General features: G+C 41.6%; 1 protein-coding gene across 4 annotated transcripts in view; it reads left to right on the top strand.

Annotated features, from left to right (window-relative positions):
• DYRK1A (dual specificity tyrosine phosphorylation regulated kinase 1A) overlaps nucleotides 1-13,064 on the top strand; it is a 90,672-nt gene that overhangs the window by 69,114 nt on the left and 8,494 nt on the right. For all 4 annotated transcript variants that reach the window (XM_059493275.1, XM_059493272.1, XM_059493274.1 and 1 more), the window contains 4 exons: nucleotides 6,614-6,706; nucleotides 7,823-8,011; nucleotides 8,756-8,903; nucleotides 12,130-12,416. In XM_059493275.1, coding sequence (XP_059349258.1) covers nucleotides 6,614-6,706; nucleotides 7,823-8,011; nucleotides 8,756-8,903; nucleotides 12,130-12,416 — 717 coding nt within the window. The remainder of the gene's footprint in view (nucleotides 1-6,613; nucleotides 6,707-7,822; nucleotides 8,012-8,755; nucleotides 8,904-12,129; nucleotides 12,417-13,064) is intronic.

Genomic DNA, 13,064 nt, shown 5'->3' with positions numbered 1-13,064 from the left:
TTCTCGGGAACCGGGGGTTTTTCTCGGGAAACGGGGGTTTTTCTCGGGAAACGGGGGTTTTGCTCTGGAAACGGGGGTTTTTCTCGGGAAACGGGGGTTTTTCTCGGGAAACGGGGGTTTTGCTCTGGAAACGGGGATTTTGCTCGGGAACCGGGGGTTTTTCTCGGGAAACGGGGGTTTTGCTCTGGAAACGGGGATTTTGCTCGGGAACCGGGGGTTTTGCTCGGGAAACGGGGTTTTTCTCGGGAAACGGGGGTTTTTTTCTCGGGAAACGGGGTTTTTCTCGGGAAACGGGGGTTTTGCTCTGGAAACGGGGGTTTTGTTCGGGAAACGGGGGTTTTGCTCTGGAAACGGGGGTTTTGTTCGGGAAATGGGGGTTTTTCTCAGGAAAGGGGGTTTTCCCGCTCGCAGCCGTTCCCGGGCTGCCGCCCCCCTCTGCTGGCCGCGGCGCCGCGGTGCTCCCGGGCCGCCTCAACCCAGTCCCGCCCTGAGCTCCCTCAGGGTGCTCTGCCCGGTTATTCCTTTTCTCTGACTCCTTTTTTTATGGAGCGTCTGGTTCAGGTTCCTGGAAATGATTTGAATTCATAAGCAGAGAATAAATGTGAATTTATTGGTTTTATTCCTGCTTGGATTTGGGGTTGTAGTGATTTGCAGGCCATATTCTGGTTTTTGGGGAATCATTCACAGGAATCATCAAAAGTTAGGGAACAATAATGACAATTGATATTCAAATTCTATACAATCGATGTATTTAGATTACATTAGATTATCAGGTCATTTCTGTGTCTTTGCTGCAGACTGACTCCTATTTTTTTATGGAGTATCTGGTTCAGGTTCCTGGAAATGATTTTAATTCATAAGCAGAAAAAGGGAATGTGAATTTATTGGTTTTATTCCTTTCCTACTTCCATTTGGGGTTTTCGTGACTTGCAGGCCATATTCTGGTTTTTGGGGAAGCATTCACAGGAATCATCAAATTAGGGAAAAATAATGGTAATTTATATTTTAATTCTATACAGTCTATGTATTTAGATTACATTAGATTATCAAGTTATTTTTATGTTTTTGCTGCAGACTGACTCCTATTTTTTTATGGAGTATCTGGTTCAGGTTCCTGGAATGATTTTAATTCATTAGCAGAGAATAAATGTGAATTTGTTTTACTCCTGCTTCCATTTGGGGTTTTTGTGACTTGCAGGCCATATTCTGGTTTTTAGGGAATCACTCACAGCTGCAGATTAAAGGTTAAGGAACAATAATGACAATTTATATTCAGATTATATAAATTATCTGTATTTATGGTAAATGTAAATAATATAAATAATTACATATAAGTTGGTCTTAAAAATTATTTACATCATTTTCTCTTGCACTTATTTCTTCTGGCTGTGGTCCCCACACCCATCACTGACAAGGATCAAAGAATTCCAGGAAGATACTCCAAGAGCAGCCAGATTGTTTTGTTTTTCTCTTATTTATGAGGTTTTAAATTACACTTTAAACCTTCCAGCTCTGTCTTTTTACATTTTTTCCCTTCAGGAGTTCTTTTTTAAGGCTTTTGTTTCCCAAACTGTGCTGGCAGGAGGGGTCCTGGCTGTGGCTGCTGAGTGTTGGAGTTTCAGGGAGTGTGGGAGCACACGGTCCAGGGAGAGCAGGAGAGTTGGGATCTCTGGGATCGTTCTCCTGCAGCGCCAATAAATTCACATTTCTCTCTCCACTTCTGACTGGTTCCATCCTGAGTTCAACACAGCCTGATGGGAATGAAAGATAAGGGCTTAAAAGTTGTCACAACTTCAAAGTTTCTCTTTTTTGCTGCTCTGTTTTGATGCTCAGATTGCCTGAAACTCTTTTCATTTAATTACAAAATTATTAGAAAATTGATTTACCTGATAAAGGAGCTGAGGTGAGATTTTGGTAACAAATTCCAGTGGTTCAGCTTTTGTGAAACACCTGGAATGGGAAGGTCAGGCTGAGTGTTAAACACCTTTCCAGCTCTGATTATCTAACATCATTTGCATATATTAAAAAACAAATATACCATATATAAAACTAATATATATAATCTATAAAATAAATATATAATATAACATAATGTAATATAATGTAATATAATGTAATATAATGTAATATAATGTAATATAATGTAATATAATGTAATATAATATAATATAATATTATAGAATATATAGAATATATAGAATATATAGTATACAGTATATAATATCTAGTATATAATACATATACAATATATAATATGTAATCTACAATATATAAAATATGATATTGAATATATAATGCAATATATATTATATACTCTAAAATTTTTTTTTATATATATATATATATATATATAAAATTATCTGTAAAATTTGAGGTTTTCTAATCCACATCTTGGCCAGAGATTTTATTGACCTCATCAAGATCATTGCCAGGTTCATGCTGTAGCACCAGTTTAAAATCCTTAATTCAGATATTCCCACTACCTGTTCAACATTATTGTTAATGATGGTTTAACTTTAGCAGTCTCTGTCATCAGTGAGGCCATGCAAGTCAATGAAACAATTAAATTTGGAATTCTTGCTAAAAGTTGACCTGACACAATGAAGTCTTCATTATTTATTTTGTTTGTGAAGTGGAACATGTGCTATGCACAAGTTGAATTTATCTTTTTTTTTCTTTCTTCTTTTAATGAATGTGGATATTGGTGGTTCTTTCTTTTTTTTTTTAAAAAAAAACGAATTAAAGCATCCCATAGACAGCTCAGGATTCTCCATAATAAAAATATTTTAAAAGGAGCAATATCATCTGCTTGGACAAAAAAAGAAAATGCCCATGAAGAGAGGAATTTGTTGTGTGTTCCATCCCCAATGGCTGGGACTTCAAACAGCACACCTGAGCTAAAAGTCACAGTTGCCATAAAATGTGCTTTGTCACCAGTGTGTTGAGGACACATAAATGGGGCCCTTTTTGTGGGTATTTTCTTATTAATTAAAGTAGTTTCTTGTCTCTCAGACCTGAGATGCAGCAGCTCAATGAATTGTGTTCTGGTTTGAGGGAGGTCTGAGCTTGCAGTGTGGCTGTCTGGCCACCAGATAGAGACTGAAGCTTGTGAAATGGGAGCTTCCCTTCCCTTCCCTTCCCTTCCCTTCCCTTCCCTTCCCTTCCCTTCCCTTCCCTTCCCTTCCCTTCCCTTCCCTTCCCTTCCCTTCCCTTCCCTTCCCTTCCCTTCCCTTCCCTTCCCTTCCCTTCCCTTCCCTTCCCTTCCCTTCCCTTCCCTTCCCTTCCCTTCCCTTCCCTTCCCTTCCCTTCCCTTCCCTTCCCTTCCCTTCCCTTCCCTTCCCTTCCCTTCCCTTCCCTTCCCTTCCCTTCCCTTCCCTTCCCTTCCCTTCCCTTCCCTTCCCTTCCCTTCCCTTCCCTTCCCTTCCCTTCCCTTCCCCCTTTTTTCCCCTTTTCCCCTTTTTTCCCCTTTTCCCCTTTTCCTCCTTTCTTTGGTGGTTGAGCATTCCTTAAATCCAGGTCAGAAATCAGAGTAACCCCAAAGTAACAATAAAGGATTGGACAGTGTTGTTGTATAAAACACAAAATTATTTTGTTCCATGCTCCATCATCAGGAGTAAAGAATCTCACTTGAAAAAAGAAGGGAATATTGCAAATTTCACAGTATAAAAGTGTGAGGAAAAAGATTCATCCCAAAACTTTGTGAACCCAGGGGAGCAAAATCAAACTTCTGAGAAGTTCATACAGGTTCAGGAATGTGCTCAGAAATGTGTGATTGTAAAAATGCACAGTTGTTAAAGAAGGGACTGGCTGTAGCAGCCTGCAGAATTTGAATTATTTACAATTTTTTGATTATGATAATTCAGATTTTTTTTCACTAGGCTGTTTATTTCAGAGTGGGAATTAGATCTTTATTTTTGTAGTAAGCAAGCAAATTTGACTTATAAATTAAAAAATAAACTTCAAGACTTGGCATACAAACTCTCTTTCCAAATCAGAGCAATTTTTTATGGGAATAGTTAGTCTGAACTATGGAATTCTTCCACATTGAGACTTTTCCCTCAAAAATCAAATCCCGTTCTGCTCATGCATCCCTGCCAATATTCCTGATATTCCTCTGCCACCTCCTGGTTTCTTTCACCAGCAAACCCCACCAGTGTTCCCATATCCCAACACTTTCTCTCAGTCAGAATTCTGGAATTTGAGGGAAATATTTGGATTTGAAGCTGCTTTATCAGTGACAGCTGGGTCAGGACTTGCTGCTGCTCAGTGCTGAGGGAGAGATCCTAAAGATCCCCTTGAGGTGGGGTTTATTTCATGGGCCACATTTGTTTGCCAGATGAAAGGAAGAAACAAAAATGTTTTGTAAATGTCTGATGGTTTGTTTAGGAAACTTTCAAACAGTTTCCTGATGTTTACAAAGCGCTTGTACTTGTAATAAAATAAAATTAATGGTTTTTCCCCTGCCCACACAGGAGGAGAAGGGGAGTTTGGCTTTCTAGGGTGGTCCCTCTGGTACCTCAGTGCATGTCCAGTTTCAGAAGCACAAACTCTCTATAATTTCTTTCTGTGAGACCTTTTTTGAGTCACTTTGATGTGATTCTTTTTATTTTGTCATAGAGGGAAAAGTAGTTATTTGTATAGCAACTGTTATAAGTATTAAGTTATTGTATAAAAACTAGAAGGTAGACTTGGCAATGGCAAACTCTCCTCAGTCACAGGAGGTGAACTCTGCTTTTTCAAGTTGCTATCACTGAACTCCAGGATCATTTAGGTTGGGAAAGGTCTCCAGGATGAATCCCAGCTGTGCTCTGTGCCCAGCCCAGAGCTCTGAGTGCCACCTCCAGGCCTTCTTTAGACATCTCTATTTAATAACTCATTTATTAGTTCAATAATTCTCATGGAAAACATGCACAGAACAGGCTTTTCTCTGCTGGAGTTGCTTAAACTCACACTGGGCTTTTGTCCTGCACCCTGAGGGGACCAAGCCCAGGCTGGGCGTGCCCTGCTGGGGAAGGACCTGGGGACACCGAGCTGTCCCTGGACCAGGAGAGTGTCCTGGGGTGCATTGGGATGGGCACTGCCAGCAGGTCAGGGCTGACCCTGCCCCTGTGCCCAGCCCTGGGGGCACCTCTGGCTGCTGTGCCCAGCTCTGGCTCCTCAGCACAGCAGGGCCAGGAGCTCCTGGAGCTGAGCAAGGGCCTGGAGCGGCTCCGTGCCCAGGAAAGGCTGAGGGAGCTGGGGCTGCTCAGCCTGGAGAGGAGCCCCAGGGAGAGAGAGGGGCCTCAGCCCTGCCTGGGCCTGCCTGGCCCTGTGTCTGTCCCTGTGTCTGTCTCTGTGTCTGTCCCTGTGTCTGTCCCTGTGTCTGTCCTTGGCTGTCCCTGTGGCTGTCCCTGTGTCTGTCCCTGTGTCTGTCTCTGTGTCTGTCCCTGTGTCTGTCCCTGTGTCTGTCCTTGGCTGTCCCTGTGGCTGTCCCTGTGTCTGTCCCTGTGTCTGTCCCTGTGTCTGTCCTTGGCTGTCCCTGTGGCTGTCCCTGTGTCTGTCCCTGTGTCTGTCCTTGGCTGTCCCTGTGTCTGTCCCTGTGTCTGTCCCTATGTCTGTCTCTGCCTGCCCCTGTGTCTGTCCCTGTGTCTGTCCCTGTGTCTCTCCCTGTCTGTCCCTGTGGCTGTCCCTGTGTCTGTCCCTGTGTCTGTCCCTGTATCTGTCCCTGTGTCTGTCCTTGTGTCTGTCCCTGGCTGTCCCTGTGTCTGTCCCTGTGTCTGTCCCTGTCTGTCCCTGGCTGTCCCTGTGTCTGTCCCTGTGTCTGTCCCTGTGTGCAGAGCTCAGAGCAGGCCCAGGCTCTGCTCCAGGCCCAGCAATGGCCCCAGAGCCACGGGCAGGGCCTGAGCCCAGCAATTCCCCTCACAGGAGGCACAACTTCTGCCCTGGGCAGTGCCCAGCCCTGAGCAGAGCCCAGAGGGGCTCTGGGGGCACCTCCTGGGGACATTCCAGAGCCACCTGGACCCAGCTCTGTGCCCTGTGCTCTGGGATGGAGAGAGGGGCAGGCTGAGGGATCAGCCACTCTCCAGAGTCCCCATCAGACTCCGGCTGGGTGGGACAGAATTCCCAGAGCTTGTCCAGCAGTGCTGGGCACAGCTTTTGGAGATGGTTTGTCTCTTGGTAGTCCTGGATTTTGGTTTTATTTTATTCCAATATTTATTTGGAATTTAATGCAGTTGAATGTGATGAGCTGGCCCAGTTCTCCAGCAGTTCCTGTGAACTTAAATATGTGTGTACCTTAAATGTGGTGACAGTTCATGTGTCAGTCCTGAGGGGGAGGAGTGATGGAGGAGAATCTTTGTGGTCAAAGGAGATTTGGATTAAACTTTTTGGGTGTAGTGGCAGGAGAGGTCGGAATCTTGGAATTTACCCTTATTGAAAAATTCTTAATACATTAAAAATTATGAATATATCAAAAAGCAACTAAACTGGGTGTAGGATTTTTCTTATTGTTAGTTTAAAAAAAACCTGTTGCATTTAAATAGCTCATTTTTGTGAGGAATTTCACAGTTTGATGCAGTAACTATACCATTAAATTCCTATTTTTATTCTAATTTCTGTCATATTCCCATTCCAGAGGCGGATGCCCCAAACTTTTCGTGATCCAGCCACTGCTCCACTGAGGAAACTCTCTGTAGATTTGATCAAAACTTACAAGCATATTAATGAGGTAATGGCTGCAGCTGCCTTCACTGCACTGATGTTTGTTACAACACGTGATTTAAATGGATTTTTTACAAATAATCTCATCAAGAGATCCAAAAAATCAGGTTTTCTCTCAGTTGTTCACGTCCTGTTTGAGGTCATGGCTGTCACAGTCCTGCTTTCTGTCCAGCACACAGGAAATCTTTTATCCTGGGATTTATTTTCTGTTGTTTTATAAACAAATGTTGAGCTTGCAGGACAAGGAGCTCAATGAATGGCACAAGCACACTTTGAGCTCAATAAAACTTTATTAATGTTTCTAAGAGCTTAGAATGAAAATACTGAAGTGTTTTCCCTTAATTATTGAATGAAATATTATAGAGAAATGGAAAATACAAAGTTGCTCAGGTTTATACAGGAAAGCATCAGCTAGTTTGAAATTTTTGGTAGTTAAAGGGATTGTGAAGATACTTTTATGGTGATTAGCTTATAAGGAAAATGCTGAAGTGTTTTTTCTTAATTATTGAATGAAATATTATAGACAAATGGAAAATATAAAGTTGTTCGGGTTAACACAGGAAAGCATCAGTTAGTTTGAAATTTTTGACAATTAAAGGGATTGTGAAGATATTTTTATGGTGATTAATGACTTCTTGGAATTCTTTCCCAGTTTTGTGGGAATATCAATGGTAATTCTTCTTTCCAGGCTAGTTAACATTTTGAATTTTACTGTGTGCACATTGTGCTGGGGTGTTTCTGTTCCTTTGGCACCCATGAACTCCATATCAGTATTACCATGTTTATGAGTGTTATTGTTACTATTTATTAGTGTTAGAACATTTATCAGAGTTATTATTATTATTATTTGTTAGTGTTAGTACATTTATCAGAGTTATTATTATTATTTATTAGTGTCAGTACATTTCTTCAGCTCTGCTTTCCCAGTTTTTCAATTATTCAAGACTTTCCTTTGGAATTATGACCTGACTCAACCACAGCAATAGGAGGAGAGGCCTGCTTGGTTTTCACTTGTAGAAATTCCACTTTCAAAGCACAGGATGCTGAAGAAAAGTTGATTTTCCTCTTTTCTTGAGCTGCAGTTCTAAGCAAGGCTCTTAAGGAAGTTCCTTTTCCCCTCCAGGTTTACTATGCAAAAAAAAAACGGCGGCATCAGCAGGGCCAGGGAGATGATTCCAGTCACAAAAAGGAGAGGAAAGTTTACAATGATGGTTATGATGATGACAACTACGACTACATTGTGAAAAATGGGGAGAAGTGGATGGACCGCTATGAGATCGACTCCTTGATAGGCAAAGGATCCTTTGGACAGGTAAAGGCTCCTTAGGTGTTCTTATCATTACTGTGGATCACAGGTGTGGTTCATTTGGAGTGTTATTTCTGCTTTATTTTGAAATTAAAACTCTTTTTTCTCACTCCTGTTATCCTGAGTGCCTGTTCAGACACTCAGATCTTGTGCTATTTCATGTTACTACAGAAAACATTTAATTCAATTTCAGTGTGTGTTGCATTTTACAATGAGAAATCCTCCACCTTTTGCCATCTGTGACATTTTTGACTTGAGTTTGTTTTTAGTTTGAGTTACATTTTTACTTTGGTTTTAGTTTGAGTTAGGTTTTTAGCTTGAATTGGGTTTTTAACTTAAAACAATAGTTAGTGCTGGATCTTACCTCCTATAAATGTCATTAGCAGCATTTGTTTTGTCTGGTTGCAGCTAAAGTTGCAGCCAACACCTTCTCTCAGTCAGAATTCGGGAATTTGAGGGAAATATTTGGATTTGAAGCTGCTTTAACAATGACAGCTGGATCAGGATGGAGATTTTATTTTGTTGGTTTTAGTTTTTCTCAGATTTACCAGTCCTTTTACAGTATTGGTTTAGATAATTTTATTTGCATATAAAGTGACATCACTGCAATAAACATCAAATGAGTTGTAGCTTTATTGTATCATCAGAACAAATAAGATTAAAAAGAAGAATTCTGAATTCAGAAAGGTGAACAAGGGAGTTTGGATGGGTTTGGAAGTCGGATTTTCCTGATGGATTTTTCACTTGCAGGTTGTGAAGGCTTATGACCGAGTGGAGCAGGAGTGGGTGGCCATCAAAATCATCAAAAACAAGAAGGCTTTCCTAAATCAGGCCCAGATTGAAGTGAGGCTGCTCGAGCTGATGAACAAACATGACACTGAGATGAAATACTACATAGGTATGGGATTAATTACTCCTCATTTTTATTGCATTATGAACGGTTTGGATCTTGCTGTGGAGCTCAGGCTGCTTCCAGCTGATTGCCAGATCTGTTTTGGAATATTTGTGATGATATTTGGTGGTTCCTGCCAAGCTGGTGGGTCCAGCAAGCTCAGGAACTCTGGGGAGGAGCTGGAACCAAGTGAAGGAGGCCCAGCAGGACATGGAATGGTGGGAGGAGAATTCCAAAGGTCAGAGAACAGGGATTTGGACAAGGATGTGTGGCAGGAAATGGCACCAGGGTGGGAGCAAAATGTTCCATCTCAGGTGAGTTGTAAAGGACACAGAAGGAGCTGCTGTGGGAGAATGGAGAAGACAAATCCATGGGCACCAAGCTGACCAAAAATCCACCTTAATTAAAAGTCTGAATTCTCATGGTGCTCATATTCAAGATTTTATTATCCCAGAAAGGGGAGCGTGTTGCTTTTTCCCTGAAATGTTTTTCCTATTTCAGTTTTCTTGTGGCAACCTGAAGGTTTGACAGTGGCAAACCCTGCTGGCCTCTGAACAGAGGAATGTGATGAATATTTCAATTTATTTAATAAAAAAAAAGTCTTGGATTGGTTCCTTTCATAAACTGAAAGGAAATTGATACAATTCCTTGGGATTATTGATCAGTTTTATTAATTGAAGTAATCAGCTTATAAATTGCAGTGATGTCATTGTGTATTTTAAATTCTTCTCACAATTAAATATTTCCTCTGTATATGTAAGAGAGTGATAAGTTACTTTGACAATAATCCTTTCACAAGTTTTTGGTTAATTCAGCTTTACTGAGGTGCACCCATGGATGTGAAAATGCCCTCTTGTCCTCCAAACATGGCAGAAATATTTTGTAAATAACACAGAACCAGGAAAAAACCCAATGCCTTTATTTTACTCAGTGCCCAGCTTTCTACAGATTGATTAAAGCATTTAAAAGATGCTTTTAAATAAACTTAAAAGATGCTTTTAACTTAAATAAAATGCCTAAATAAGATGATTAAACTTTCAATAAACTTAAAAGATGCTTTTTAAAAGATTTCACCAGATTTTCCAATTTTACTGAGGTGCACCTGAGGATGTGAAAATGTCCTCTTGTCCTCCAAGCATGGCAGAAATACTTTGTAAAAACCATGGAATCAGGAAAAACCCCAATGCTCTTGTTTGACTCAGTGCTCAGCTTCCTACATTTAAAAGATTTCACAAGTTTTTGCACCCAAGGATGTGTAAAATGCTCCTCTGTACCCCAGGCATGGCAGAAATATTTTGTGAACACCACAGAACCAGGAAAAAACCCTGATGTTATTTTACTCAGCACTCAGCTTCCTACACATTGATTAAAACATTTAAAAGATTTCACAAGATTTTCCAGTTTTGCTGAGGTGCACCTGAGGATGTGGAAATGCCCTCTTGCCCTCCAAGACAGAAATTTCTGCCTCCTTGGCAGAAATATTTTATAAACACCACAGAACCAGGAAAAAACCTGATGTTCTTGTTTCACTCAGTGCTCAGCTTTCTGTACATTAATTAAAGCATTTAAAAGATTTCCCAAGTTTTTGCACCCAAGGATGTGTAAAATGCCCCTCTGTACCTCCTTAGAAACACCACAGAACCAGGAAAAAACCTGATGTTCTTGTTTTACCCAGCGCTCAGCTTCTTACACATTGATTAGAATAATTTAAAAGTTCTCATAAGTTTTTCCAGTGTTATTGAGGTGCACCTGAGAATGTGGAAATGTTCTCTTGTCCTCCAAGCGTGGCAGAAATATTTTGTAGATAACACAGAACCAGGGAAAAAAACTGATGTTCTTATTTTACTCAGTCCCCAGCTTTGTATACATTGACTAAAACATGTAAAAGATTTCACAAGTTTTTGCACCCAGGGGTGTATAAAATGTCCCTCTGTACCCCAGGCATTGCAGAAATTGGCAGAAACATTTTATAAACACCACAGAACCAGGAAAAACCCAATGCTCTTTATTTACTCAGTTCCTACACATTGATTAAAGCATTTAAAAGATTCCACAAGATTTTCCAGTTTTACTGAGGTGCACCTGAGGATGTGGAAATGCCCTCTTGCCCTCCAAGACAGAAATTTCTGCCTCCTTGGCAGAAATATTTTATAAACACCACAGAACCAGGAAAAAACCTGATGTTCTTGTTTTACTCAGTGCTCAGCTTTCTGTACATTAATTAAAGCATTTAAAAGATTTCACAAGTTTTTGCACCCCAGGATGTGTAAAATGCCCCTCTGTACCCCAGGCATGGCTGAAATATTTTTCAAACACCACGAAACCAGAAAAAAACCCAGTGCTCTTATTTACTCAGTGCCCAGCTTCCTACTCATTGATTAAAGCATTGAAAAGATTTCACAAGATTTTGCAGTTTTACTGAGGTGCACCTGAGAATGTGGAAATGCCCTCTTGTCCTTCAGGACAGTGTTGTGGTGTGCTGTAATGTCCCATTTTGGACTTCCAGGTCACTTCCCCAGGTGTGCCTATACCTCTCTCCCTTGCCCCTTGCCCCCATGCTGAGTGAGTCCTGTCAATCAGGTTTAACATTCCAGCAAGGCTCGTGTGGTTGGTCAAGTTCAAAGGATGCCCCTCAGGCCTGGGGGTCATTGGCCTGTCTGGGTGTCATCTTCCCCTGAGACCCTGCCACTCTCACCTGGTTGGTGGCTCACCTGTACCTCCCCTCCCCCTGTCCCTGAGCTTAAAAGGTGAATGAGACCATGTGGCCGGATTCTGTTGGAGCAGTTGCTCACGTTCAGACCTCTGTAACCATGGAATAAACCACTGGACATTAAACCCTCCAGCAGAATCCATCCTTTTTCTCTTCACCATCGCCTGAAGCCATTCCTCCTGAGGTAAACGGAGTTCCTAACAAGCCTGGACTTGTTCAGTGCCCAGCTGCAATCCCCAGCAGGCCAAGGTATCTCTGGGGTGATACACCGCAGTTGCTGCCTTTGGCCCAGCAGCGAGGGTCAGACTGGCCCAGGCACAATCCAACTGGTAATATTGGGAGTTATTTTCCAATAGGACAGAAATTTCTGCCTCCTTGGCAGAAACATTTTGTGAACACCACAGACCCAGGGAAGAAAAACGACGCTCTGTTATTTTATTGACGCTCCTCCTTCCTCCACGCTGTGTTGTAACAACCCCTCATTCCCAGAGTGCATTAATGCCGTTTCCTCCTTTTCCCCAGTGCATTTGAAGCGTCACTTCATGTTCAGGAACCACCTGTGCTTGGTGTTTGAGATGCTGTCCTACAACCTGTACGACCTGCTGAGGAACACCAACTTCCGCGGCGTGTCGCTCAACCTGACGCGCAAGTTCGCGCAGCAGATGTGCACGGCCCTGCTCTTCCTGGCCACCCCCGAGCTCAGCATCATTCACTGTGACCTAAAACCAGAGAACATCCTGCTCTGCAACCCCAAAAGGAGCGCCATCAAGATCGTGGATTTTGGCAGTTCGTGTCAGCTTGGGCAGAGGGTGAGTTTGGGGGGAAATCGGTGAGAATTCTGTTTGTGCTGGTGAAAAATGCAGGATTTTTATGTTGTGATACGCATCTAGCTCATTGAGCTCCATTCATGATGGTTTTATGTGGCATTCACATTCTCTGAAAAATCTCTTTGCTTGGGATTTTTCTCCTGGGAAGCTGAGAAGCCTCAGAGAAAAAGGAAAACAATTCTTATCTCATTTGCTTCTCCTGAGCTTTGCTCCTTTGGAATGTGTTTGGAGATTGTTTACCCACAGGTGATTGTTTCATTAGTTTAATGTAAATTATTTTCACTCATTGGCCAATCAGTGCCAAGTGGTACCAGGACTCTGGAGAGAGTCACAAATTTTTCATTATTATCTTTTTAGCATTCAGTAACTATTCTTTTTGTATTCTTTAGTATAGTTTCGTATAGCATCCTTTAATACAATATATTAAAGAATACTTGAGAGATTGTTTACCACAGGTGATTCTTTCACTGGATTAATGTAAATTATTTTAACTCATTGGCCAATCAGTGCCAAGCTGTGCCAAGACTGGAGAGAATCAGGAGTTTTCATTATTATCTTTTCAGCCTTCTGTCTGCATCCTTTCTGTATTCTTTAGTATGGTTTAGCATTCTTTAGTATAATATAATATCA

The sequence above is a fragment of the Ammospiza nelsoni genome, chromosome 2, assembly GCF_027579445.1.
Source record: "Ammospiza nelsoni isolate bAmmNel1 chromosome 2, bAmmNel1.pri, whole genome shotgun sequence".
NCBI lineage: Eukaryota > Metazoa > Chordata > Aves > Passeriformes > Passerellidae > Ammospiza > Ammospiza nelsoni.
The sequence above is the reverse complement of the archived record's forward strand: the minus strand, read 5'-3'. Positions and strand labels throughout refer to the sequence as shown.